Genomic DNA, 27,673 nt, shown 5'->3' with positions numbered 1-27,673 from the left:
ACATATCGCAAATATACATTTTGTAGGCCTATATTGTATACAAAGTTGTATGTCATAAACGTGTCATCTTTGTATGTTTTGCAAAAAAATAAAAATAAATAAATAATAATAATAAAAGTAGACAGCTAAGCACGTCCTAGCCGGGTCCGTCACTTATTGCGTTCCCCGGAAACATTTCCGTTGTGTTCTGTTCTATTTGCAGCGCGTTTCTGTATTTGATTGTGTTGTGAACTTTTGCAGCGCGTTTCTGTAATTGCAGCGCGTTTCAGTATTTGCAGCGCGTTTCCGTATTTGGTTGTGTTGTGAGTATTGGGACGCACGTGAGTTGTAAAACTGATGAAGATGTTTTCTTATTCGCTGGTGGGTTTTTTTCTATTTGCATGTGTTTTTTTCTGTTTGCATGCGTTTTTTTTCTGTTTGCATGCGTTTTTTTTCTGTTTGCATGCGTTTTCTTCATTTGCAGCGCGTTGAGCTCTCTCGGCCACCGTACTTTTGACAATTTGGGGGCGGAAACCAAGGAGGGCACTGACCCTCTTATGATTGGTCACTTTCATCATGGAAAATCTTGGGAAATCCTAACCCCGCCCACCTTCTGACGCAGCGCGCGTCACTCGAGCTCGCTCTGCTACTCCGGCTATCTCTGTGTATATTTTAGACAACGAAATATGTGATAAAACACCATACTAACTCTTTTCGTTTTCATTTAAAGAAATCTTAAACATGATAGCCACACAAATGTGGTTCAGGCAACGCGTATTGATTCACTGCACATTGCCTATTATAAAACAAAACAAAATATAAAACACAAACCTGCCTCTTTTCGTTTTAAATATAATATAAAAACATTAAACATTTTAATATGGTCCAGGCAATATGTGCATTTGTACTAAACAACAGATTTTGCAGTAAACAACATTACAGTTTTTAAAATTTTTACATACAATTATTACAATTTAAAATGACAAAACTCAACCCAGTCTCTTTTTGTTAAATTTCAGTTTTTATCAGTCCTTCACTGACCAATCAGTGTTCATTAGCAGAATGCTAGCGTGTTATGGGCAACAACAACTCAACCTGTAAGAAATCAAAAGGACATAAGTACTCATTCAACTTTCGACCTAAAACCTATGTTGAACTTGCAAAATCTACAATCAGATCTGATATTTCTCAACGGCAATCGGGTGAAAGAGACACATTTAGCTGTCTAGCTCCATTGACTCCCATTCATTCTGCACTCATGGCGATCGCCCCCAGTGGAACTCTGGTGGTACTACAACCAAAATTCGGTACAATAGAGCTTAATAGGGAGTGGGCAGGCTCTCCGTAGACGGGCTCTGGCGGCACCCTGTGAGTTGTTTACACTCAATACAAATATTCCTTTTTAAGCAAAGTGGATAAAATGAGTTACAGTTCTTTACAATTATATTGTAATGAAACCATTTAGGAAACGTGTTGATAATCGCACACTTGAAACACTATGTATGCTAGCATATTGTGTTTATCCAAATTTACCACATTGTTTCGTACATAATATCCCACAACAAATGCATTTTTTTTCCACGTGCGCCTGTTTTGTAAACATACCCTCCTGCATTTCCAATGTCAAATACAAAATCAAATATTCTGTCAGTTCATACATAGCTCAGATAACTTACACAGAGCTCTATAAAGCAGCATATAAGTGTTACTTTCATCTACTATCTCACTGCCTTCCTACATGTGTAAACAATGATGTAAACAACACTCACAAATGAAACTATAACAGCATTTGATTTGACCACTAGAGGGATGGGTCATGTATTCCTAATCAATTATACTTGCTATGAAAATATTCAATGGGGTATACCCGTCAAGTGAATTTTTAAGACAGCGGTTTCATTTTGAAGAAAATGCCTGTATTTTTTGTCAAGTTGACATAGAGAAAACTGATCTTCTTTTTCTTTTCTTTTTTTTTCTTGTGGTTTTTTTTTTTTTTCAAATACTTTTTGGGAAAATCTGTCTTATTGGTTGGAGAATAAAAAATATTCACTGCCCACTTTTGCTAGAAAGCTTATTATGTTTGGAATGCTATTGGATGAGAAAATACATTTATTTTTTATTAATGTAATGTTGATTCTGGGCACATTATTTTTCTGTATTTAAAAGAGACTTTATTTGTAATTTCTTTCTATCGTTGCAATGTATGAAAAGTAAAAAGGCCCAGAAATTGGCTAGAATAATAAGAGACCTTGATCTCTTAGAAGAGGAATGAAGAGACCCCTTCCTGTGTTTTTGTTGTATTTTTTTTATTTTTTTTATTTTTTATTATCTTCAAATATATGTATTTTTCTTTTGTCATTATTCATTTATTTGACTGACATGTGCCTTGCTTAATGCGCATTTGTCTGTGTTTATCAGTGCCATTGTAGATGTATATTCTGTTTTTGTTACGTTCTTGGTGTTCAATAAAAAAAAAAGTAAAAAAAAATTATACTTGCTATGTGTTATTTGCTTAGGCAACAGTTCACTATTACTATTGCTTATATAAGTATTATTAAAAATGTTCACCATAAAGGAAATTATACACTGATTATCAACAAAGCAATTTACCCTAGTAACCATAGTTTCATACAATAAAAGTTACTGGCCATATCCGGGCCGTATCCAGATCAGACACGACCTCTGATCCTCAACAAACCAAGACTCCATACTGACGTTATTGCTCACGCTGCCTGGATCATAATCATACACTGTTCGTTCATTGGCCAGACGAGAACTGAGTGACTGAGCCTGGGTTCTCCAAAGGTTTTTTTCTCCACTCTGCCACCTGATGGAGGTTTGGTTTGGCACTGTTGCCTTTTTCATCTTTTTATCTTTATCTTTATCTATTTTTTTTTTTTTTTTTTGAAGGAATGTTTTACTAATGCGAAACATATAGCCTATAATATAGCAATTTACTCAAGAAGCACAGACCGTATGAGCTCATGATTGACTTGGACTCGAGCAGCTCAAAGTGAATCCTCTACTGACTTCAGTACAGAGATGTGGTTTGATCTGCTGATAAACCTTCAGCATCAGTGTGTCTTTATTCAGGCCTGTGGTTTGTGAGTGTGATCGACTGATGGAAAATAAAGTTAGAGTTAGTGTTAGTAACCCTTAGTGACCATCCTAAGACCTTCACACTTTATTTGCAAAATATTGATCATAGGCCTACAATAAAATGTAATACATGTACTGCTGCTTGCAAAAACAAAAACTTAAAAGCTACTGTGTCCGGTCGGCCACCTACAACAGTGCAATACTAATACAGATGAATATTAATAACCAGTGGAAGAGTAGCAGTACATGTACAGTAAGAGGGCGGTCTCAAATATTATTGGTGGAGAATCAGACGCAGGAACACTATCTCACAGTTTAACACTGTCCTGTTAGTTCACAGTCTCTCTGTCTCTGAAGTGTTCACATATAGTGCTATTATCTGAAAATGCTTCACATGTGTGTGTTGTTCTGCTTGTGCCGTCTGGTCGGTGAGTTATATTCATATTCAGTTTAACAGTTCTTGCTTTACTTTAAATACATACTATTTACAAAGATTTAATACAGAGCCATAAAACATTTTCTTTTTTTAATCAGCCAGAGGATTTCCCACACTGTAAAACCCAACAAGTTAACTCAACTCAAACCGATTAAGGAAACTAATTGCGGCAAACCATTTAAGTTTTAAAATAAATACATACGAGTATTGTGAACTTATATATATTGAGTCATATTCACTCATAATTTAGTGTTCGTTTAGTCATTCATTTTGAGTATATGTGACTTGAATATTTTAAGTTCATTCCATTCAACTTTTAAAGTAATTTAAACCATTTAAACTAACTGGTTTGAGTTCATTTAATAAATCTAATCAAGTCATAACAACTATATAGCTACTCAAATGGTTTTAGGAAACCGATTGCGGTAAATGATTTAAGTTGATTAAACTCAAATTAATAAAGTTTTATAAGACAAAGGAAAAACATTGGTATAAAGCAGGGTTCCTCAAACTCGGTCCTGGAGGGCCACTGTCCTGCACAGTTTAGCTCCAACCCTGATCAAACACACCTAGCTGTGAGTTTCTAGAGATCCTGAAGACATTGATTAGCTTGCTCAGGTGTGTTTGATCAGTGTTGGAGCTAAACTCTGCAGGACAGTGGCCCTCCAGGACCGAGTTTGAGGAACCCTGGTATAAAGAAATGGTCAAAGAAAAGGATGCAGTTATTAATAGTATTTATTGAAAAATAATTTATTTTACAAAAGGTTCTCAGTGATGAATGTTGTGAAAGATGGTCAGTCAGTCTCCTCACTGTCCAAAATACAAAACTGCACATGACTTCTGTCTGGCGAACTGTGAATAAACAAACAAACAAAAAAAACATTAATCTTCCACTGACAAAACTGGTTTACTCACAGCATAAATGCTAGAATAGAGGTTATGCGTGACGTCACCGTCGGCTAAGTGGCAAAAAGACTGAGCGGCAGCATTTGTTTTCACTATAAAAACACACATACACATCTAAAATGGAAAAGAGCTTTGAGATTGACAGTACAACTAGATTTGACAAGATCCAAAATGACTTACATTGCATTTCAAGGTGCACATTTTACATTCTTATCAGTTCTCAGTTCTTGCTTTCCCTGGGAAATTACCTTTTTCTTTAGTTTTTGCCATGTGAATGACAGTCACTGGAGGATAGTCAGTCAGTCTTCTTACTGAAATAGATCCAAAAATGCGCAGGACACGTTTGTCTATTTTGAACTGTGAAAAAAAAAAAAAAAAAAAAAAAATTAATACATTTTCCACTGACAAAAATGTAATTTACTCACAGCATAATAAATAGAATAGGTCAGTTTGTAGTACCTTTTTCTTTCATTTTTGCTACGTGAATGACAGTCGATGTGGAGGATAGTCAGTCAGTCTCCTCACTAGACCCTAAATTGCACGGAACACGTTTGTCTATGCAAATACATGAGAAAACACAAAAATATGAATTACTCTTACACTGACAAAACTGTAGTTTACTCATCATTATAAATGAGGAAATATGTCAGCTTGTATTACCTTTTTTTTTTTTCGTATGAATGATGGTCAGTGGTTGATAGTCTCCTCACCGATATCCAAAATTGCCCAAGGGACACATTTGTCTATGACAAAATGTGAGAAAAAACACAAAATATTAATTAGTTTTCCACTGTCAAAAAATTGGTTTACGTTACTCACAGCATAATAAATAAAGGAATAAGTCAGCTTGTATTACCTATTTCTGCAGTTGTTGCCATGTGAATGACGGGCGGTGGATGGTAAGGTAGTCTCAATCACTGATAATGATCCAAAATGGCTCGGGACACTTTTGTCTAAGCAAAAATGTGAGAAAACACACAGAAATTAATTAATCTTCCACTGAAAAAACTTAAGTTTACTCACAGCATTATAAATGAAGAAATAGGTCAGCTTGTATTACCTTTTTTATTTAGTTTTTGCCGGGTAAATGTCGGTCGGTGGACGATAACGTTATAGCTGCTAGTCTCCTCACAATATCCAAAATTGCGCGGGACACGTTCGTTTACGCTAAAATGAGAAAACACAAAAAATATTAATTTTCCACTTCTGTGGTTTACTCACAACATAATAAATAAAAGAGTATGTCAGCTTGTATTAACGTTACCTATTTCTTTAGTTTTTGCCGTGTGAATGACGGTTAACGTTAGCACTAGTGGAGTCAGTCAGTTTCGTCCTCACTGATAAATATCCAAATTTGCGCGGGACACGCTCTGTAAAAATGTGACAAAACGCACACACATATAAATTACTGTTTTAGTGACAAAACTGTCGTGTACTCACAGTACAACTAACTTACTGCCGCTGATTAAAAAAAATCTCTAAGTTAGTGCTAAATGCAATGTCGCGTTGGCTTGGCGTTTCTGTGACGTGACACAAATGGCATAACTTAGTCTTATTACAGTAGTTAGTAGCCTACATTACTTTAGCTAGTCGGTCTTCTTAAGATGAAGAGTAACGACAATACAACGTTAAACGTACAAGTGCTCTAAAGAGGACGAAGCATTTTGCCGTGCTTACCTGTTAAATCTCTCCATGGCCGCCATTCTGTTCCGACTCCTAGTTACTTCGTGTGTGAGCTGAGCTGTGGGGGATGGGCAGATTGAAATAAATACGCGGGTTTTTCCGGTGCGTGAGGGAGAACGCCGTAGAGAGACCTAAATGTAGGCTTCAAATGAAGCAGAAAATGTTAAATGTATTTATTTAAGTGTTTATTTCATCTCCTTATACAAAAGTAATTTCTTGAAAAATAAAATTTAAAAGCTAAAATAACAAATAGGTTATTCATAACTTATTCGGTTTAAGTTCTGCTTAATACATTGCAGTTTTTGAGTTAATATCACATATTTTATTAAGTTAAACTAACTTTTTAAAAAAAATAAGTTAAATGTACTCATTTAGTTTAGTAACTTTCAGTCTTAGGTTTTACAGTGCAGATAAAAGATGCTCAAACTAAATTATGATTGTGTTTTGTGAGATCTATTTTAAACCACAAGAGAAAAATATGACAGGTTCAAAAACAGCAGATCCTGTTTTATTTAAAATAATTCATGCTTTATCACCCGAAACAATGAGATGATTATTGATGAATCTCGCTACTCTGAAGTTTATAGCTTTGTTGTATTTACTGGTTTCTTAATAAAAATACACTGGATACTAATATAAAAAGATATATCTTCATATAAGTTCAAAGTAAAGTCAAGGGCTTTAAGAGCTGTTCATTTGGTGTTTTGGTTCATATGTTTCTCTATGAAACATTAGTGGAGTGTTTCTCAACCACTTTTCCTGATTTGCACTATTTGGCTTCCCTTAACCCTTCATTCTCCAGAGCAGAGGCACTGAAGGAGCCAATCAGATTTAAAATGAGACACAATCACTCGTGTGGCTCCTCCCACAGATCACCTGTATTGTGATAACAGTGTATTGATAACAAAAAAAAAACATCACAAAAAAATATTAATCCCAGCTACTTCTGTGTCTGTGCTGCTGTTCTTCCTTACCGTTACAAAACTGATCTATTTAAGTTATTCAGGACCTTTAATCTGTGATAAACTCTGTTCTTCAGGAGTGTTTGCTGACACAGATGCAGTGAAGTCAGTGTCAGTGATGGAGGGAGATTCAGTCACTCTAAACTCTGATCTCACTGAGATGAAGGTTGATGATCTAATTTACTGGAGGTTTGGAGATGAAAACACTTTAATAGCTGAAATCAATGTACTGGACGACAGAATCACTGTATATGATGATGATCTTGATGGGAGATTCAGAGACAGACTGAAGCTGGACGATCAAACTGGATCTCTGACCATCACAAACACCACAACTGAACATACTGGAGTTTATAAACTAGAGATTAAAGATCGTGTGAGCAAGAGTTTCAGTCTCACTGTCTACGGTGAGTTAAATATTTTTATAATTAAAGTGCATAAATCCTAAATAGTTGATTTTTCAATCTTAAAATTATAAATATTGAGATACACACATATTTCTGACTTTCCTTTTCAGCCTATTGACACTTTCCTTTTGATTAATTATGATGAATCTGGCATCTCAAAGATTATTAAAAAAATTATAATCTTGAATCACAGTAGTCTACTGTTTGTGAATGACATCAGAAACTCTCTCAATGGTCAAAAAGAGCCGTCTTATTTACTGATCTGTATCATTTTTCTAATCGTTCTCAGCTCGTCTGCCTGTTCCTGTCATCATCAGTAACTCTTCACACTGTTCTTCATCATCATCATCATCATCATCATCATGTTCATTGGTGTGTTCATCAGTGTTGAATGTGAGTGATGTGACTCTCTCCTGGTACGCAGGAATCAGTGTATTGTCCAGCATCAGTGTGTGTGATCTCAGCATCAGTCTCTCTCTACCTCTGGAGGTGGAATATCAGGATAAAAACACCTACAGCCAGGGGCGTAATTTGTGGGGGGGATGGGGGGGAGATAACCCCCCAATATTTAAATCTATGCATTACAACCCCCCCAATATTTATACCATGATCACAATATCAGGAGGCATACCCAAACTTCAACCCCCCCAATGTTCAAACCAAATCTACGCCCTTGCCTACAGCTGTGTGCTGAACAATCCCATCAGCAACCAGACCACACATCTGGACATCAACACACTCTGTCACACATGTGCAGGTACCACAGCTCTGATGATGATATTCACATTCATTCGCTAATGTGTTGATTTTATCGAGACTTATAACTTAAGATGCCAGGCATGATGAATGTGCTTCTGTCTCCTCATGTTTTTAAAACTGTTTTTAATTTATTTATTTTTTTCTTGTGTCAAGCAGAACATTTGATCTTTTAAATTCAAGAAAGACTAAAGTCAGCTTGTTGAAAATCTAAATTTATTTTATCATTTGTTTCATTAGTTTCTCCAGAAGGCCACGCCCCCTGTTGTGACTCAGTTGAAGCTGTGCTGCGATTGGTCGTCACTGCGCTGATGGGCGTGGCTTCTGCCGCTGCTGTTGTTCTTCTGGTCAAAGATGTCAGAGCTGCAAGAGGATAACAGGAGAAAACAGAACAGATGTCATAAATATTGTGATATTAGTAAAAATGAAACAATATGTGTTGTCTAATTATTTAGAAATGTGAAACAAAGCTTTACTTACCAATAGAAATACCTTTACTTCTACTCTATGAATTGGATCGTAAAGGTAATATAGGTTCATTACCTGAATCTGGTGTATTGGGCCATCTGGTGGCCAAAACGTGCCATTTTATCAACATTGTATCAACAAGTCAAATCTTTTCAGTTTCCACCTTTGACTCATAAGATTGTCTCAGACGTGATCTAAGGATAAAAGTGCAACATGTATTATTCTAGACAGGACTTAAGTTGCATTGTATGTCAATCCTAGCCTTAGAACCGGGTGTTTGTCCAGCTGGTGCGACCGGCCTCCGGGAATCAAGTACTCAATATTTTGTACTATATATATATATATATATATAATATAAGTACTCAGTTTTCAATATTCAACTAATTCACTATCACACAAAGCTAATTGAGACATAAATTGTTCACATGCACAGTAGTATTAACTGTTATTTGATTAGTTATAGGGTTATATATTTGTATTGTCTTCCTTAATCTGACTGATGTGTAGTGTAAGCTAATTGATACTATCAATTTATTTATTTTTATTCACAATTTGTTTAGTAATTTGCACAGTTCAGCTGAACACACAGTCCATAGTAATCACACATGATCTCTGACTCAATAGAAATAGGAAATTTTGGTTCAGAATCGATTCTTGGAATTTATGGAATCAAGTTGACACCAGAATTAATATAAGATGACGATGACATGGTTGATTTTACTTGTTGCTAAAAACATAATAATTGCTGTCAACTGTTTTTTTTTTTTACTTCCATTCAAATGTTAAGTTCGCTATATTCTCACCAGTCAGTGCAATGTGTATCAACAGTGAGGAAATCAAAACTAGTGATGCTGTGAAAAGCCCTGTGCGGTGAAGGGTGTAATAAAGCCTCATGTGGAGAACAATCCAATGTCCAGCCCTGATTTCTTTCTGTCAAACTTTTACTGAATCTTTCAGCTAATTGTTAGTTCACAGAGAAAATGAAAATTCTGTCATAATTTACTCACCCTCACGTTGTTTTAAACCTGTATGAGTTTATTTCTTCGTCTGAACAGAAAAGAAGATATTCTGTAGAATGTTAATGGACCCCATTGACTTCCATAGTAATTTGTTTTCCTACTATGGAAGTCCAAGTATATACAGTCAACTGATTGGTTACTGACATTCTTCAAAATATCTTCTTTTGTCCAACAGAAGAAAGAAACTCATACAGGTTTGAAACAACATGAGGGTGAGTAAATTATGACAAAATTAAAATTTTATGGGTGAACTATACATTTAACAATTATACAGCGGCAGAGCAACACACACACACACACACACACACACACACACACACACACACACACACACACACACACACACACACACACACACACACACACACAAACACACACACACACACACTGCACTTGCATGACATATTTCCTCTATTTGGCCCCAAGTGTTCAAGTTGGCGTGAAGACTGCAAGTGTGTGTTGAGCTTTTGATTACCTGATGAGACAAAATTGTAAGTGTTTACAGAGCTTTATTTTGATTTTCGATAATTTGCATTATAAAATAAACTTCTAAATATCTGGTCAGTATAACAATTTGACAGTAGATCGTGTGTGTTTAGTGTGCGTTCAGGGCACTACGCTTGAGCATTTTTTAGACATGGGACAGTCTTGCACACTTACTTTCTGACACGTACACACGCTCTCAAGTGGCCAAGACCACAAGTGTGGTCCACTTCCCCCCCCAACCCGTTACATCCTGCAGACATTACTGATCCTCCTGCTATTACACAGGGGGAGGGAAGAGGTCGTGAAATAAACACAAGTTTCAAAGTAAAATGTTCTTTGCATTCAGAAGAGGTCCAGATAAATTTCAGCTGATACTTCACTGAATGGTCAATTTTACATTTTCAAAACACAAAATACTGTGTTTGTGTTTAATACAATTTTCCTAATAGTATTTTATTTGTATCTGTTTAAACAGACTATTTTGTATTTTTTTTAAATACATTCTGATGTATTTGTGCCCATCTCCGCCAGCATCTCTGGCTGAAGTCAGGGGAAAATCACAGCAATAATATAAAAGCTATTATTCATGTTACTATAATTAGCTTAATACTATTAAGCTAATATTACATTTTACAGAGATTTAATTTTGCAGAGATTTTACAGCAATTTTACAGAGGCATGCGTTTGTTACATCTTGTCATTTTGTGCACTTTGAGAGGGGCTGTTTGGGTAAAGTTTGGAGAACTACAAAATTGACTCATTTTGTGGATAAAAAACCCTGCATTTATAGCATTTAGCCAAGGCAAGTTTATTTATATTGCACATTTCACACACTATGGCAAGTGCTTTACATAGAAAATAATACAAATAATCAAAAAATAAAAGCCAGGGAAATTAAAACAGTGATCAGTTAAACGATTGCATACACCCTATGCAATATTTTATTCTGAACAATGGGTTAGTCATAAAGAATTAAATAATATAATGTTCAAACATACAAAGAGTGCAATATTTCATAATTTTTCAGTCATAATGAGTCATAATTTTCAGATGTTTTTAGTACTGGAAGTATTTTTCCTATAATTTTCCATATCTCAGTTTTAAGCCGTGAACCATACCACCAATGAACTGAATCACACTAATACAAACTTTGATTTGAAGCAAAAAACTTTATGCAGATTAGAAAAAAGACGAAGATGTACTTTTTTTTTGTATTAAGAATTGAGAACAACGTTCGCCATGATTCTGATTTCCCCCCTTTTTCTTCAGGATTATGGGTAGTGCAGTTCTTTTCCTGGAATTTGGGTATTTAATATATTTTTGTGCATTAAATACACAGTGCATGTCTGCAACAGAAGCATGATCTTTTTCAGATAAAAAAGGTTTATCTGAACTTCCAGACACCGACCACTGAGCTTTGGTGTGCATCTTGAGACAGAACAACGGCACTGATACATTTTAAGATTTGTTAGTGCAAGTTAAAACAGCTCAAACATGCATTTAGTCTGGGACTAAACCAGAATAATAGTGCTGCAATACTAGTTTGAAAATATTCCAGTACAAAGATCTATGTAATAGTGCAACAATTTTACAGAGATTACAAGATTGCATCTTGTCATTTTGTGCACTTTGAGAGGGCTGTTTGGATAAAGTTTGGAGATCACAATGAAAGTGAAAGTTTCTGTCCTTGTTGGGATGGTTCAACCAGTCATTAATCTGCATCAGTGAACTGAACTGAATGTTTTGTAATGTATGTGTTTATTAATCCTTCTAAAAATCCTAAAACATTTGTTGTACACATTTAGCAATACAGCTCAATGCAAAAAGTACATTATATGTGATTTGAATACAAATAACAGAAAGAATAAAGCCATCATGAAATCAAAATGAACATTTATGATTTTTTGGGGAAAATTGCGGTGATTTATCCATGTACATTTTTTTAATTAATACATATTTTCTTTAATTTATGCACCCTCATAATTTTAATCAAAATAACTACAAAAGGCACTTATTATTATAACTCATTTGAATAAAGCTGGCTGCTAAATGTACTTAGGTTTATAAGCTGTGGATATCACATAATTAAACCAAAGTTGTTTTATTAACACTTAAGGGTTGAAAAAGCCCTGCGTAACTTTCTTCACACACAAAATCATGACACTTAGATCATAATATTACAAACCACACAGTGAAAATGATCTATGCTAGTAACAGCTGATTTGACCATTTCCACAGGCAAAGGTACATTCTGAAATGTCTGCAAAGTATTTCAATATGTTACAGTTCAACAGTTGTAATAGGCATTTTTGTTTAGCTATTTAATAATGTAATGTAATGATAAACCTAGCTATAGTAGCTATATGTCAATCCTGAGGGATCCTCGCAGATCATGTGACCTCCATATTTCACCTGTAAGAAAATAATGAATCACAGAATGTAAAGAGAAAGAAATGAACACTGTGATTTAAAATGACAGATCTGTCATATATCAGTGAATAGGATTATTTCAAATGTTTAAAGATGCTTTTGTCATCAAAGTGAAATATGAGAAATGTGTAATCAGAGTTTTACACAATGAAACGCTACAGTAATCTTACCTCCTGGCTGGAATTTATACAGAACCCCTCCTCACCGGCTGCTTCCCATATACTGATTTGAAAAATAAATCACACGAACAATTAAATGCTAATTTAGCAAAATAGAGATGTTTCCTCTTGCTAAAGTCTCTAGGTGATACTTGCCATTTCTAAATGTAAAAAATATCTTTTGTTAAAGTAGTAAATGTCTTTCTTTTATATTCCAGTATCTTATTTTCCACAGCATCATACACACATCTGTTCTCAAATAGGTTAATAGAATGAAGGTCAGTGTGTCTGAGGCCGTTTTCACACCTATAGATCGTTTGTTTTGTCCCGAAACAGGGACTTCATTTGTTTCAATGTTGCATTTTCTTCTTGGTTCGGTTCGCTTTCACAAGGCAACATTCCAAAGCGTACCGAAATATCACACGATTACAACTGTGCTCTTATTGGTCAGCGTTTCCTCTGCGTCATCATCAAGATGATTGACAAGCTACCTCCACAAGCTTATTGTGGATTTATTTGTAACTGTTGAGACACAAACACTATATGAACGTAGCCGTCATTCCTGCTGTTAAATGATATACTACATTTGTATCAACAGTGCAGCAAATTCAAACGCGCTCTCAATCTCCCAGCGCTGTCTAGAGATGAACTATGTGAAGACTCACGCAAACACTACATGAATGTTATAATGCAGTTAGAGCAGGAATCAAGACTTCTTCAGGACAGCATTCTAGCACTGAGAAGCTCAATTAAACAACATTTAAAGATGAAGAGGCGCTCTTTTAGTTTTCAGCTGTGATCACTGATGTGCTCACTCACAGAATCAGACACTTCTGCTATTTATATAGAACAAATCCTGTTATGAATTATAATACCATTTGGTTTGTTGGTTCATTTGGTCGGATTACTTTCACACCTCAAGAGAACCGTCCCGAGTTTCGGAGCGATTGCTTTAGTCTGGATCAGAGCGTGTTTGCCGTGTTCACATATACCTAAACGAGCCGAACCAAGGGAGAAACACACCAGGTTCCTGAAACAAACGCTCAGATGTGAAAACACCCGTAGAAAACAGTAGGCCTATTTGTAAAGCTTCTCCGTAAAGTGAAAAAATTAGAAAGTCAGTCAGAAAAACCATTAAATACATTTTTTTAATATTTGTATTAATAGTATTGTTGTGTTAATTAATGTGTTTATATTGTAATGATTTCTGAATGGACAACAGGAATGAATCAAAAACATCTCACAGTGTTTGTTCATTTTCACCAGATCGAAGGCCTTGCTGAAAGCAAACACAGAGTTCTGTTCATATGGTCAATCTAGTTGCTACTGTGTGCCAGTAACAAAACTCAGATTTGATGTGCAGGACTACCTTTGAAAACTCTGAGAAATACAGTCATTTTTCCTTTTCCTGTTCTTAAATTGTGCAGTGTGCAGATGTTTCATGCTGTATTTATAATTATACTATTTATATTTGTTTAATAATATATAATTAGTTCAACATTTAAGTTTCTTTTTAAGTCAGCTTTGTGTAATATATGACTTACTGTTCAGAATGATACAGGATTTGTTCTTTAGTCTAAAGCTAAAAGCACAGGATCAGCGCTGGATTCAATATTTCTTTTGTTTCTTTTGTAACGCTGTTTAATATTGAATATCTGTAATACCATCATTATGATGAAGGCACGTCATATACAAACAGACACAAACAAGCTGCAGAGATTAAACACTATAATATCTGCAATAACTGAGTTTGAGTTTTACACACACAGATAGAGTTCACAGTGGGTCAGTCTCTGCCATTCATCTGTTATTGTCAAGGTGAGGGTGTCATTGATGTCGTTTTTGAAATATGCTGTTGGCCAATGTTGATATTTGAAATCAACCCAAACAAACACACCCTGTCTTCATTGCTCCGCCTCCAAAACTCAGCCTCCAATCCTAACAGTCCTGATCCGAGTCGGTCTCGAACCACGATACCCCTGCAAGTGAGTCGAGTGCACTAACTAGGGGTGCAGGATTAATCACAATTTCCATTAAACACACTTAAACCGATTTGGCTTATCACAATTATGAAATCGCAACGGCTGCTATTATTTTTTATGTGCAGCTTGTCATTGATGTAAACGCTGCTCCATCTGAAAGCACTGTGAGTTTGAGTCACTTATAATTAGGGCTGGGTATTGACACAAATTTCACAATTCGATTAGATTTCGATTCACAAGCTTGCAATTCGATTCGATTTCGATTACGATTCGATTCAATATCGATTATTTTGGATATCAGGTATACATTGCAAATTTTCTCAAGGAAAACAAATCTCTCAACTAATGCTGTAAACTATGGGAGTCAGTTGTAGCCTATAGGTTTCATTAGCCTACTATAATATTGAAGGTAAAAAATAACTGATTTGTATACAAACACTTAAAATACACTTATTAATTTTAATAATAATAAAGTTATATGAAATTATATACAAATTTAAATGGTGGCTGTCATAAAAAAAAACTTTCCAGATTTATTCAAACATGCATTAAATATTGAAGAACATTAAAAATTATAATGAATATGTAATATTGTGCATATGTTTAACAAAATGCTCCTCTCTAATTTTTCTAGCTGACTAACGAGTTTATGGTCACTGGATATGTTTTTTAATGTGACGTTACATGACATTGTTTACTAACGTCTTTCTACGGTTGAAACACTGATTGAGCGATTCCATGTGACATGATACGGACTTCGATAAGTTGTACTCTACCTTTTAACACACTTTCAGATGCTCATTCATGTTTATCTCGCGCTGTAACGGATATTATTAAAGCTCCAATATGTAGGAATTTTGTAATAAAATTTCCGAAAATAACTTGCACAGTGTGATATATTTCCTCCAGTTGTGTACTTACAATATCTCAAAAGTCTCCAAAGATTTTTTATTTCAGAGAAATTCCGATTTTAAATAACTGGCCGTCCCGGAAAAGAAATGTCGCGCCTCAGTGACGCAATGTCCGCTCTATCCTTTTTTTCCGGTGTGGACCATGTGATAGGATATTCCACCACACCGGATTTTTATTTTATTTTTATTTTTTTTTAACAACAACTTTATTGAGTTTTTTTTCTTATCACAATAAACAATAAAGACGTCTGACAAAGAATAAAAAAAGAATAAAATAAAAAATATGACCCACCACACCGGAATATCACATGGTAAAATGCGGAAGTGGTGGTTAAAGCGTTATAGCCATAGACTGTATGGTTATAGCTGTTATGGATCACGATTACTCTTTGGCGAGTATTGAAGTGCCAACAAAACGAAAGCGTCCATATTCAGATACACGCGGAGTCACGGACTGTGTGACAAACGGAGGAATAAAACCCGGATAATATCAGCCAGGCGTTTTCGAGATGGAGAGAGCTGCGCGTCAATCTTGGACTTGACAGAGACTCTCTCGCGAGTGTAACGTTATTGATAGACAGGTAAGACATGCAACTGTCAATAATAGCACTTATAAACAAAGTTATATTGCTCTTTGTACTTCGGTAAGGCTTGTTATCACGTGTGGTGACCGAGATTATGGCAGTACAATTAAATACAATCGGATATGTTGTTAAAAAAATATATTTAGTCATTACTTGCAAATGTTCGTTCAAATTTACTTTTAGATATTGGTTTGAACACGTTAAACAACACGCCATTAACCATAAAAACGTAAAACTGCACAACATAAACCAAACAAATCATTTGACAAATAGCTGTATGTTGTAACGGGATAATATAGCATAACATTTCACGTTCCTTGCAGTTCATTAATTATGATGACATAAAATAATACGATCAGACATACAGGTAATACAAAAACGAATAAATTACCTCATCCGTGATCATGATTCATTAATTCCATTTAGATACATTGCTATGGTGAAAACGCATTAAAAACGACATCTCCCATCGTCACCTCCTTCATAGCGTCATCAAGCTTCGCCTTTGTTATTGTTGAAACTGCGCCCTCTTGTGGTCAAATACCAAAGTTACATAGTGGAGCTTTAAGGCGGAAGAGAAGATCGTGTGCGCTCCGCGCTGCTGCTTCTCTTGAGCTGAGCAAGAGCGATCTCACGCCACAGCGCCAAAACGGTATTTATGTTTTTGAATTTCATAAGAAACTGGACGTAATTTGAAATCTGAGACTTTGTTTCATATTAATAATAACAAAGCACAAAGATTATTGCGATTTATTGGATGGGATGCGCGCAACAATATTCCATTCATTCATCACTGAAAACAGGATGACTAATCGATTCTTGGGATTTAAGAATCGATATCGTTTCGTAAAAACTGAGAATCGATTAAAATCGAGAAATCGATATTTTTTACCCAGCCCTACTTATAATGTGCATTTGAAAAAACAACACACCTCTTGTCCAACAAAAGACAGCGTTTAATAACATGCATTTACTCCAAACTCACTTCATAAGGACAGTTGAGCTCATCCTTCTGTGAGATGATGTGGCTTCTTACACAGAATAAGGCAGTCATGTGTTTATTGCGGGGCATATTTGGCATCTGTGTGTGAGAGTGCCCTCTGGCGTTATATATGTGGTGTGTGTGTGTGTGTGTGTGTGTGTGTGTGTGTGTGTGAGAGAGATGCCCTCTGATGTTCAGATGGATATTGTGTGTGTGTGTGCGTTTGTGTGTGTGTGTGTGACACCCTCTGATGTTCAGATGGATATTGTGTGTGTGTGTGTATGAGAGAGAGTGCCCTCTGGGGTTCAGATATACTGTATATGTGGTGGTGTGTGTGTGTGTGTGTGTGTGTGTGTGTGTGTGTGTGTGTGTGTGTGAGAGAGTGCCCTCTGGGGTTCAGATATACTGTATACGTGGTGGTGTGTGTATGTGTGTGTGTGTGTGTGTGTGTTTGTGTGTGTGTGAGATGCCCTCTGGTGTTCAGATAAATGTGTGTGTGTGTTTGTGTGTGAGAGAGAGAGTGCCCTCTGGGGTTCAGATATACTGTATATGCGGTGGTGTGTGTGTGTGTGTGTGTGTGTGTGTGTGACGCCCTCTGATGTTCAGATGGATATTGTGTGTGTGTGTGTGAGACGCTGTCTGATGTTCAGATGGATATTGTGTGTGTGTGAGATGCCCTCTGATGTTCAGATGGATATTGTGTGTGTGTGAGTGTGTGTGTGTGTGTGTGTGTGTGTGTGTGTGTGTGTGTGTGTGTGTGAGAGAGAGAGACTCCCTCTGGTGTTCAGATGGATATTGTGTGTGTGTGTGTGTGTGTGTGTGTGTGTGTGTGTGTGTGTGAGTGTGTGACTCCCTCTGGTGTTCAGATGGAGCATCATTTACTACCGATCAGCCGCTGCACTGTCAAACTGCGCAGAAAATAATCACAGCCTTTGCCAAATCGAGTGCGGTTTCATTGCGATTATTGTCCAGCCCTAACAATAACAATAACTCTATACACCGCAGATGATGAACGAATGACAAGCAAGCACAAAAAATGTTTACGTACAGTACACAATAGTAATTACAAACAAGATTTGGTTGTTAGTTGCCAACAGCACAGCAGCTCCAGACACACCATGACACTCAATCCCAGAGTTACTCGTGTGTGCAGCAAATCAAAGCAACATCTGTGTCTGTTTTCAGGCCTTCAGTGCTCTCTCCAGCGCTGGACAGCTTTTCTAATATTAATGCGGGTCTTAAAGCTCTTGCCCAGACATAACCCTTCATTTTCCAGTGATTTCTTCTGAACTTTTCGCTTTTGTATTGTGTCTCATCTCTATTTCTACAGTCTTTCTTCAAATCTCCTCTTGATCGTTCTCTCTCCTCACTGTCATACGCCCCCTAATGCTGATTGGCTAAACATTTCTTATTGTGTCGGACCGACTAACATTAAACAGCATATTGCAAAAACGACTTACCCCACCTTTAAAGGGAACCAGACTTTTATGTTTTCATATTATATGAACTGTGTGATACTTACCCTTGGGGGTACGTTTAGACCTCCTGTAGCGAGAGTAAATCACACAAGCAACTGCAACTGCAGCCGCCAGCAGAACAGCAAGAACAGCAGTAGAAGCAATCCATGTTACATTATCTGAACCTGTAATGATATAGAGAGAATGTCATTAGTGTGATGTGTCTTATATATCAAACATTATAAACATCAGTGAAGATCTGATACTGTAATGATAAAGACAGACATTAGTGTGAATGTGTCTGATCTACATCATCATCATCACTATATAACCTGAGACAGATGGTTTACAAGAATCAAAAGCTTAATTAATAAATCATTAACAAACATTACATAATGTTTAACATATAGTTAGATCAAATATATTCAAATAGCTATGAGATAACATGCTTGTTAATGTTTAAATAAACTTGCATGATGATTAACATAATTATTATTTATCATTAAAAATGATTGAAAAGCATCACTTCGCTTCAGAGGGCCTTTATTAACCCCCCGGAGCCACTTGTGGTTTTGGTTTGGCCTTTTCTCTCTCCCGAAGTGAATTAGTTTGGTCTTTTTATTGAGTTGCTGCTTAAATGAACAACTCCTTATATTTTAATACCCAAGTGTGTTTGTGTATGCCTGGAGCATTTAAGAGGAGGTGTGACTCTGGGAGACTCTGTTTAGTCTAGAAGTTAGTGGAGCTCTATTATAAACCCCTCTTTCCTTATGCAGGTCCCTCAGGAAACTGGTGATTCGAAACAAATACCATTAAAATCCATTTAGTATACTTATCTTTTTAGATTCCTATTTCTACAATAAACCATAATTAGTGAAATGGATTTTACCAATAATTTAAATAAATCTAAATTATTTAAATATGTTGTTTTAGTAGTCAGTAATAATATAATTTGGTTCCTTTAAAAATATATTGAAATATCATTTTGCAGTGTTTTGTTAAACTCCTTAAAATCTATTTAAGATTGTACCTTTAGTGGTTAAAATTGGTTTAATTTTAGTAAACATCATATTACAACCCAAAAATGGTTCACACAATGCTGATGTAAATAGATTATATACTTTTAGATTATATATATATTAGATATATACTTTCATATAATATAGATTATATATTTTAATTAAAACACTTAATATACTCACCAGACAGAAATAACGAATTTCCTGAATATGACGTGTCTGTCGCTGGTGATATAAAGGTCATATAGTCCAGAGTCCGCGGTTCTGATGTTTGTGATGATCAGAGATCCAGTTTGATCGTCCAGCTTCAGTCGGCCTCTGAATCTCCCATCAAGAACATCATCATATGTGGAAGACGTTTTATTGATTTTTGCTAAGAGTTCATGTTCAAATCTCCATTGTATCAGATCATCTCTGTCTAATTCAGTAACACCAGATGCTAGAATGACAGTATCTCCCTTCTTCACTGGCAGTCTGCTCAGTCTGTCTGTCTCAGGATAAAACATACAAGAATAAAAGTCATGAGAACATTCACAGAGAACCATAATAATAAATCCTATACACATATTTTATTTTGTTAACTTTGATTACCAATGAATACTAAAGTAATAGTTTCAGATACAGATTGTTGTCTTGATGTTTTTGTGTAAACATCAAATTATGTACATTATTTACAGTGCTGATTTGAATACAATCATTATTACATTTAAATACTGAAGCGACTCACCGGTAATAGTCACATTGAATGCCTTGTGTATGGTGTATGTGCTCTTCTTGACATCAACTTCATAAAGTCCAGAGGTGTTGGATCTGATGTCGCTGATAAAGAGATTTCCAGTCTGATAAATCAGGTGCAGTCTGTGTCTGAATCTCCCATCAGGAACATCATATGTAGAGGAGATGTGTTCATCTTTTTTCATTTTAGCAATAACATCTTTCCCTCTAAACCTCCACTGTACCTCATCATCTTTCAGTATTTCAGTATCAGTGTGTAGAACAACAGAATGTCCCTCTGTCACTGACACAACCGTCACTCCATCAAACCTAGGATCAACTGAAGAACAAACCAGAAGAGTTTCTGTCAGTTAACACTTTTATAACTCTGCCAGTAAAGAGATTTACAGAAGATCACGGAGTCTTGTGTAATAAACATCATGTGACTTTCTGCAGTCTAAATGTGATTTATTCAGTGATTTTTTTCTGTTTTTTTGTTTTGTTTTATCTGGTTCAGACTCAGAGCAGATGGAGAAAGCACACACATACTACACACTTGTGTTCATCAAGGCAGCATTTAATAATATAAAAGTTTAAATCTACAAACAATTTTTTTTAACAAAGCTAAAATTTTAAAAGCTAAAATTTCCATTATCCCCTATGCTGGCAAAGCCCAGGCTTTTTTCAATATTTTGTTTTTACTTGCTTAGGTTAGTACTTGTTAGTCAAACCTTACAAAATGAAGGCAAACTCAACTGAACTAGTCTGAGAAACAGACCCTCACTAGTGCTCAGTGGAAGCTTCACTGAACAGGACACTAAACCGCTTCATCTCATCAGTGAAGAGAGACTGTAAGACGCTGTTGACTGAGTTTGAGGTGTTCTGGAAACATCATGTCCTAACCAGACGGTATGTGATAAGATGCCCTTCAGGCCAGAAACACTAATGGGATTTACTGCAGAAAATACATTAGTCAACATTTGAAGTGGATCAAAAAAAGTTCATCAAAGTTGTCCTAAGACAAGACTGGGTATACTTCAAAATTCATGTATAACTTTGATGAAAGGTTTTGATCTGTGATGGATTTTTTAATTAAACTAACAGTTATTTTTCTTGCAGGAATAACATTCATATGCTTTTGAATCCTAAATGTTTCCAAACCCTTTGGTATAAACTGGTGACTGAGTGTGTGTGAGTGTGTGTGTGTTAGTGAATCATGCCTGGATAAAAGGCGAAATGAAACTAGACAGATATCTACATTTATAAACTCGTGATTAAAGAACAAAGTGAAGTAATCAAGAAAACAGAGTTTGCTTCTACCTAGTAACAGAAGGGTTTGCATATGAAGAACCAATCAAATTGTAGGGAAATGATGTAATGTATCATGTCACTTTTGCTAAGCTCCTATTCTATAAAAACTGTTGTATCTTTTTGCTGGTGGGATTCTCTCTGAAATCTGTCTGAGATCTTCCGGCTGTGATTAAAGCATATTTAACGGCATTGTCTGGAGTCTGTCTAGTTTATGCTGCACAGCAAGCAAATAAAATCACTGTATTCTGATACTCTCCTGACGCAGATTTGCGGTAACAATGGATGCAACATAATCTACTAGAATCAATCATTTCAAAGTCAAAATAAATCCAAATGTAACAATTCATTAATAGACAGGTAAATGTATCATGCCAATTACAGAATACAATATATCAAATACTGTGAAGAGTGAAAAATGCATACCTGACATTAGAAAAAATACATAATGCTGAGCGTCCGAACACATTCAGCATTACGAGCTGATCTGAACTACAAATCACTCTTGAGGCATCTCTTTAAATACTCAGACCAAGTTCAGAAATGTCAACTTTATGCAAATGAGAATCTGATTTTATTTTAGATGAAAAAGTTCTGTTTGTGAGTCTCTGGTGTATTTTGGGATTATTTATGGAATTATTTGGGATCATTTTACCATAGAATTAAAATGAATATGAAATCTGTTGTCTTTCCTAATTTTATTATAATAAAGAAGCAATTGTATTGAATATGAAAGGGTCTGTTTGTCAGTTTTCTTGTCAGATAATGACAAATATTTTATTCATAAATAAAACAGAATTCATAAATTCTTAGTATAAACAACAGTTTCCCAGTAACATTTTACATCTGTAATAAAACATTATGGAGAATTTTATTGTTCATAGGGTGTTAATTATGTAAATAGCAATTGTTAAATAAAAAAACTGTGAGACACTCACCACTGACACTGAATGTCTTCTCTGAGGACCCTCTGGTGTTTCTGATCTGTAATTTATATTCTCCAGAGTCTGTGGTTCTGATGTCTGTGATCTTAAGATCTCCAGTCTGTTTGTCCAGCTTCAGTCTGTCTTTGGATGGCCCTTCAGGAATGATGGAGCCACCACTGATTTTGGCAATGCGAATTCCATTTAACCTCCATTCTATCACATCACTACTCTGTATTTCAGTAACACCAGTGTGTAAAGTGACAGACTTTCCCTCAATGACTGACACTGTCTCTGCTTTAGCTGCATCATCAAACACACCTGGAGAACAAACAGAAACAGACAGTCAGAAATGAAACATACAAAACACTCAGAAATCATGAATTTTGCCGACTGATCAGTGGCACTGATAAATCTCCCATGAATTGCAGCAGTCTCCATTAAATCTGAGTCTACACTGTTCTGTTTATGCCCATCATGTATGCACGCACACACACACACACACACACACACACACACACACACACACACACACACGTATGCACATATACATACTATACATACATATTTATGGCAACAAACAACAACGGATAAATATTTGCATTTGAGGAACCCAAACTTATAACTCACTCTTAATAACAATTACGTAAACAATTATTGGGCTATATTCGAGTTTCGTCTCAAACAAACGATATAATTTAATTCAGTGCATTAGATTAATTGGAGCTCAATGAACCAAGTTGCGACATATATGCGTTGAAAACAGACTGTAAAATAACAAGGCCTGTGTGAACACTGCCAGTGTACCATGAATATTACTCCGACTAAAATATCATGTAAAAGTTAGTCATTATTGTGCAGTATAGCCTATACAAAATATGTCCTACAGCTAGTTATCACAGTTGTTACATTTTGAAATTCAAAGAATAAGAACCTTTTTAAAAGAAAATGCTAATTTCCAGTGTGCAGAAAACTAAAGTGCTGCAGTTATGTTATAAAACAACAACAGTCACTTACCGATCGCAAATAATAAGAAAAGAACATGTGTAAGTGCACTCTTCATGTTGATGTAGAGATGAGTGATGGATAGTAGATGATCTGTAACTTAAGAGTTATTAAAGTCCTCTGTTCTCTGAGTGTTTCTGAGCCGTGCCCTGACCCAGAGATCTTGCTACACGAGACGACGAACAGGAAAAAAAAACAAAAAAAAAAACATGTCGAGCCGTTTACCCCTACTTATTGGTGTATTACATCTTGCTTATTTCTATTATGCTGAAAGAGACTGGTATATATTGCTTACTGATTTCAAAACAATAAAAAGCGAAGTCCCGTTTTCTAAAATGGCTGAATCTTCCTTGTGTTTGTATCAGACATATAGTCTACAGCGCCACCTACCAACCAGAGCCATAGAGAGATGGCTCTGCTACCAACGAACACCACACGATCAACAAACACGCCCATACAGGTGCTGGTCATATAATTAGAATATCATCAAAAAGTTTATTTATTTCAGTTATTCTGTTAAAAAAAGTGAAACTTGTATATTATATAGACTCATTACATGCAAATTGAGATATCTCAAGCCTTTATTTGTTATAATTTTGATGATTATGGCTTACAGCTTGTGAAAACCACAAAATCAAAATCCCAGAAAATTAGTTACATGAAATCACACAGTAATTACACAGTGATACCATGGTCATTGAACCAGGTTTTGGTTCTTTTGGCAGTGTGGGCCGGTGCAAAGCCGAAACAAATATTATTTTTTTTATTTTTTTTAAAACAGCAACATTCCCTGCTATTAAATGTTGTTGAGCTTTGCCACATGCACATATTAATGCACCCTCTTCACGTAGAGTAAGTGATACTTAAGTAAGGAATAATTGACGACAGGCCGTTGAATTATTAGAAAAATAATGCACACCCGAGCCCCGAGGTGGTAATGCGGTCAAGGCGCGAAGCGGAGTTACACCTCGGCTGTGCATTATTTTACTAATAATTCAATGGTCTGTCGTCAATTATTCCGCTTATACTACAGTTACCACACCTCGAAACATTGTTCAGATGATGTATTTCAAGACGTTTCTCATTCAAGGATGACAAAAGGATGTCTTTTGATTACTTTATTCTTATTAACAATTCAATAAACAAGAATATGCATGTTATCATAATCATTTCTATATTCATTGACTGAATAAAATATATAACTCTTTTCCGGTGAAAGCGCTAGCAGTAGGCCTCAGTCGGAGGACAAATGCGGAGATTAAAAGCGGCCAGTCCTGTTGCGTACCTTTTTGGGGTACTTTTTTGTGTAAAAAAACTTTTTACACTTTTTTGCACTTCACGGAGGATGAGGTCCGTGTAACTTACGAGTCTACGAGAGTCCGGTCGTAGATATCTCCCTGATAGCAGTAGACTCCGGGGCGGATCCGCCCTCAAGCCGCTGGGTCCGCTCTGGGTCCGCTGTTCTTTCAGACAGACTCAATTCGATCATGCGCACAGAATATGCCCCGCCTCCTGACAGCGCACTGTCAACTCGCGGGCTCGCTACAGACGCTGGGCGGACCCGCTGAACAAACGCGCCTATTTTCAACTGTCGCCATTATCACAATCCCGCACTGTGAAAAACCTACAACGGCAGGTCGAGTCGACAAACACGGAACACGGTAAGAATAGTTCAAATATGCTTTATTTGTACAGTTAACTTACTTAACATGTAACTTAACATTACCGTTCATACTGTACAACATAACGATTTTATTTCTGAAATGATTGTGTCAAAGTACCATAACTTAGTTAGCAAATGGTCATTAGATTGCGTGTTCAACAGTGTTCAAACAACATGAACATACACAGCTCTAAACTACGGGAATACCAAAACATGATTAGAGCTCCCCCTAGTGGTTATACCATACAACTTAAAAAGAGAAATTCACATATGAGACAGCTTTAACAGAAATACACACAAGTTTAATAACTATTCTAGTAAGAGTGTATTTTTCCAACACTTACAATAGTAAAATATTTTTCATAACGTCTTCCCTCATGTAGATTGCATGATTTCTTGCGTTGACTGAATGTTGGACTCATGAACAATAATCACGCTGTTTGTAGTCACGATGCCATGTCACTTAATGTTAAAACTGCTACTGTGGAAACGGGACAACAGAGATTGGTCGATTAGGCTACACTTGAATTACTTCTAAATGTTTAATTTTTACTTATAATATTTGTTAAATGATCTGAAATAATATGTAGGCTATTACAACTATATGAAATATGCAATACTGTAAAAAAAAATATCGAAAATAAAGGAATTATCATGTCAGTGTTTGTGTGGTGTATTTAAAAAGAAAGAAAGAAAAAAAAACCGTTTAGAGAACTGAAGTTAATCCGTAATCATTAATAACCCAACATGTGTTCTCTCCTTTACCCAGCCAGCCCACTTTTTTTTTTAAATATTTAAATCTACAACGATCTGTCTTCCTACATGTGCTGCAGAGCCCCCTCAGAAATAAAACTATAGCAGCATTTGACCACTAGAGGGATGGGTCATTATTCCCACAGAATATTATGCTATTTGCTATAGGCAACAGTTCACTATTACTATTGCATACAGTAGGCTATATTAGGATTATTGAAAATGTTCACCATTAAGAAAATTATGCACTTATAAATCACAAAGCAATTTAATTTACAATAGTAACCATAGTTTCATAATAATAATATTAAAAAGCGAAAATTACAGTTTATTAGATGAGTTATTTCTGATTACAAACTCAATAATTGCATGATAAACTCTAGTCAAAGATTCTAGTCAATATGGGAAAATCAGATCTGTTTTTATTGCCATTTATCACATTTATAATTCATTTCCTTGTTTCAGAAAAATGAGATGCAAAGTATTTATATAAAAAAAATCAAATGAAATGTCAAACTCAAACTTGCTTTATATATACAGACTTTGAGCAGATGCAACAAGTATTATTATTTCACAGTGAAAGCATTCGTTGAAATGGGGACTTTTGGGGACTAAGTCAATGGTGAAGATTACAACAACATAAGATTTGATAGTAACAAAAATATAAAATCATATAAAATGAAATGAGCAAATATAAAAAGCAATTTAAAAGAGATAAACAGCATAAATGAAGTAACAACACAGATATACGTTTGCTTTCTTGAAGCCACACACACACACACACACGCACACACACACACACATGCACACACACACATGCACACACACACGCTATTAATCAATCCTTAGATCAGAAGCCTGAAATTTGAAAGATAAAGGTCTTAAATGATTCAGTGATAGTTCAGTACACATTCATTTACAATAATAAAATTCATAGATTAATTTCATAAACAAATTCACAGCTGTTGTGATTAAATACAATTTGTTTTTCACATGAACATACAAAAGATCTTCCAAAAACCTACTTGACTTTAAAGCAGTCTTTTCCTTGGTTGCTAAAGAACAAGTTTAGCAGATGTGAGGAGTCTGAGAATCTGACAGTATTTTAGATAAGACACAAAATGACTCAGATTGCATTATATTTTCATTCATGAGGTTAGCACCATGATCTAATAATGTATATAAATGTGTGTGGAAATCGTACAGTAACATTCTATTGTCAAACAAACTATAACCACCAAGCATCAGTGCTGGATCATTGATCAATATGGATATCAAACCAACAGGGCTTTAATTAATGAAATGATTCCTGATGAAAAGCTAAGAAAAAAAATTGTTGGCTCTTAGTAGCTCTTCACCAGAGACAAGCAGCCGGCTCAGGGTGCTGACCCACCAAAGGCTGTCCGGATAGATACGGAATGAAGACTCGCTTGTTTTCTGGGGAAAAAAACACATTTATTGTCAGCACTCGTTTTCAACTGATTGATTTTCAGAAGTATCGGATGGTATAGATGGGGGGGGGGGTTGTTATGAGTGGTTGTGGTTTTCTATAAAAATAGAAATAGTGACATAAACATAAGTAT

At 35.7% G+C, this 27,673-nt stretch overlaps 2 protein-coding genes and 1 long non-coding RNA gene across 4 annotated transcripts in view; 1 reads left to right on the top strand and 2 right to left on the bottom strand.

The window, feature by feature from the left end:
• LOC311084846 (uncharacterized protein) overlaps positions 1-24,112 on the bottom strand; it is a 114,190-nt gene extending 90,078 nt beyond the window's left edge. Inside the window, exons 1-7 of one of the 2 annotated variants that reach the window (XR_014606637.1) lie at positions 23,687-24,086; positions 22,685-22,990; positions 20,452-20,778; positions 19,908-20,211; positions 18,771-18,890; positions 12,802-12,853; positions 10,985-12,613 (exon numbers count right to left, since the gene is read on the bottom strand). Coding sequence is in view for 1 of the 2 variants with exons in the window: in XM_084117126.1 (XP_083973252.1) it covers positions 23,687-23,732 (46 nt within the window). In the remaining variant the exon portion in view is untranslated. Of the gene's footprint in view, positions 1-10,984; positions 12,614-12,801; positions 12,854-18,770; positions 18,891-19,907; positions 20,212-20,451; positions 20,779-22,684; positions 22,991-23,686 lie in introns of those variants that run through there. The other variant, XM_084117126.1, reaches the window with a different exon arrangement.
• Positions 3,207-8,605, top strand: LOC311085185 (uncharacterized protein; the record flags this gene model as incomplete). The annotated part of the gene is made up of 3 exons (XM_084117619.1): positions 3,207-3,506; positions 7,143-7,472; positions 8,469-8,605. The coding sequence occupies exons 1-3, from the start codon at positions 3,464-3,466 to the stop codon at positions 8,603-8,605; spliced, it is 510 nt and encodes a 169-aa protein (XP_083973745.1). The 5' UTR covers positions 3,207-3,463.
• LOC311084887 lies at positions 4,232-6,506 on the bottom strand. Its single transcript, XR_014606646.1, has 8 exons — positions 6,098-6,506; positions 5,685-5,790; positions 5,481-5,587; positions 5,277-5,373; positions 5,081-5,163; positions 4,880-4,975; positions 4,669-4,777; positions 4,232-4,366 (listed from the first exon to the last, which is right to left on the bottom strand). It is a non-coding gene; the product is annotated as an uncharacterized lncRNA (long non-coding RNA).
• Positions 24,113-27,673: the final 3,561 nt, after the last annotated feature.

This window comes from Abramis brama (genome assembly GCF_963993115.1).
Source record: "Abramis brama genome assembly, chromosome: 6".
NCBI lineage: Eukaryota > Metazoa > Chordata > Actinopteri > Cypriniformes > Leuciscidae > Abramis > Abramis brama.
Note: the sequence above shows the minus strand (reverse complement) of the source record. Positions and strands in the feature narration are given on the sequence as shown.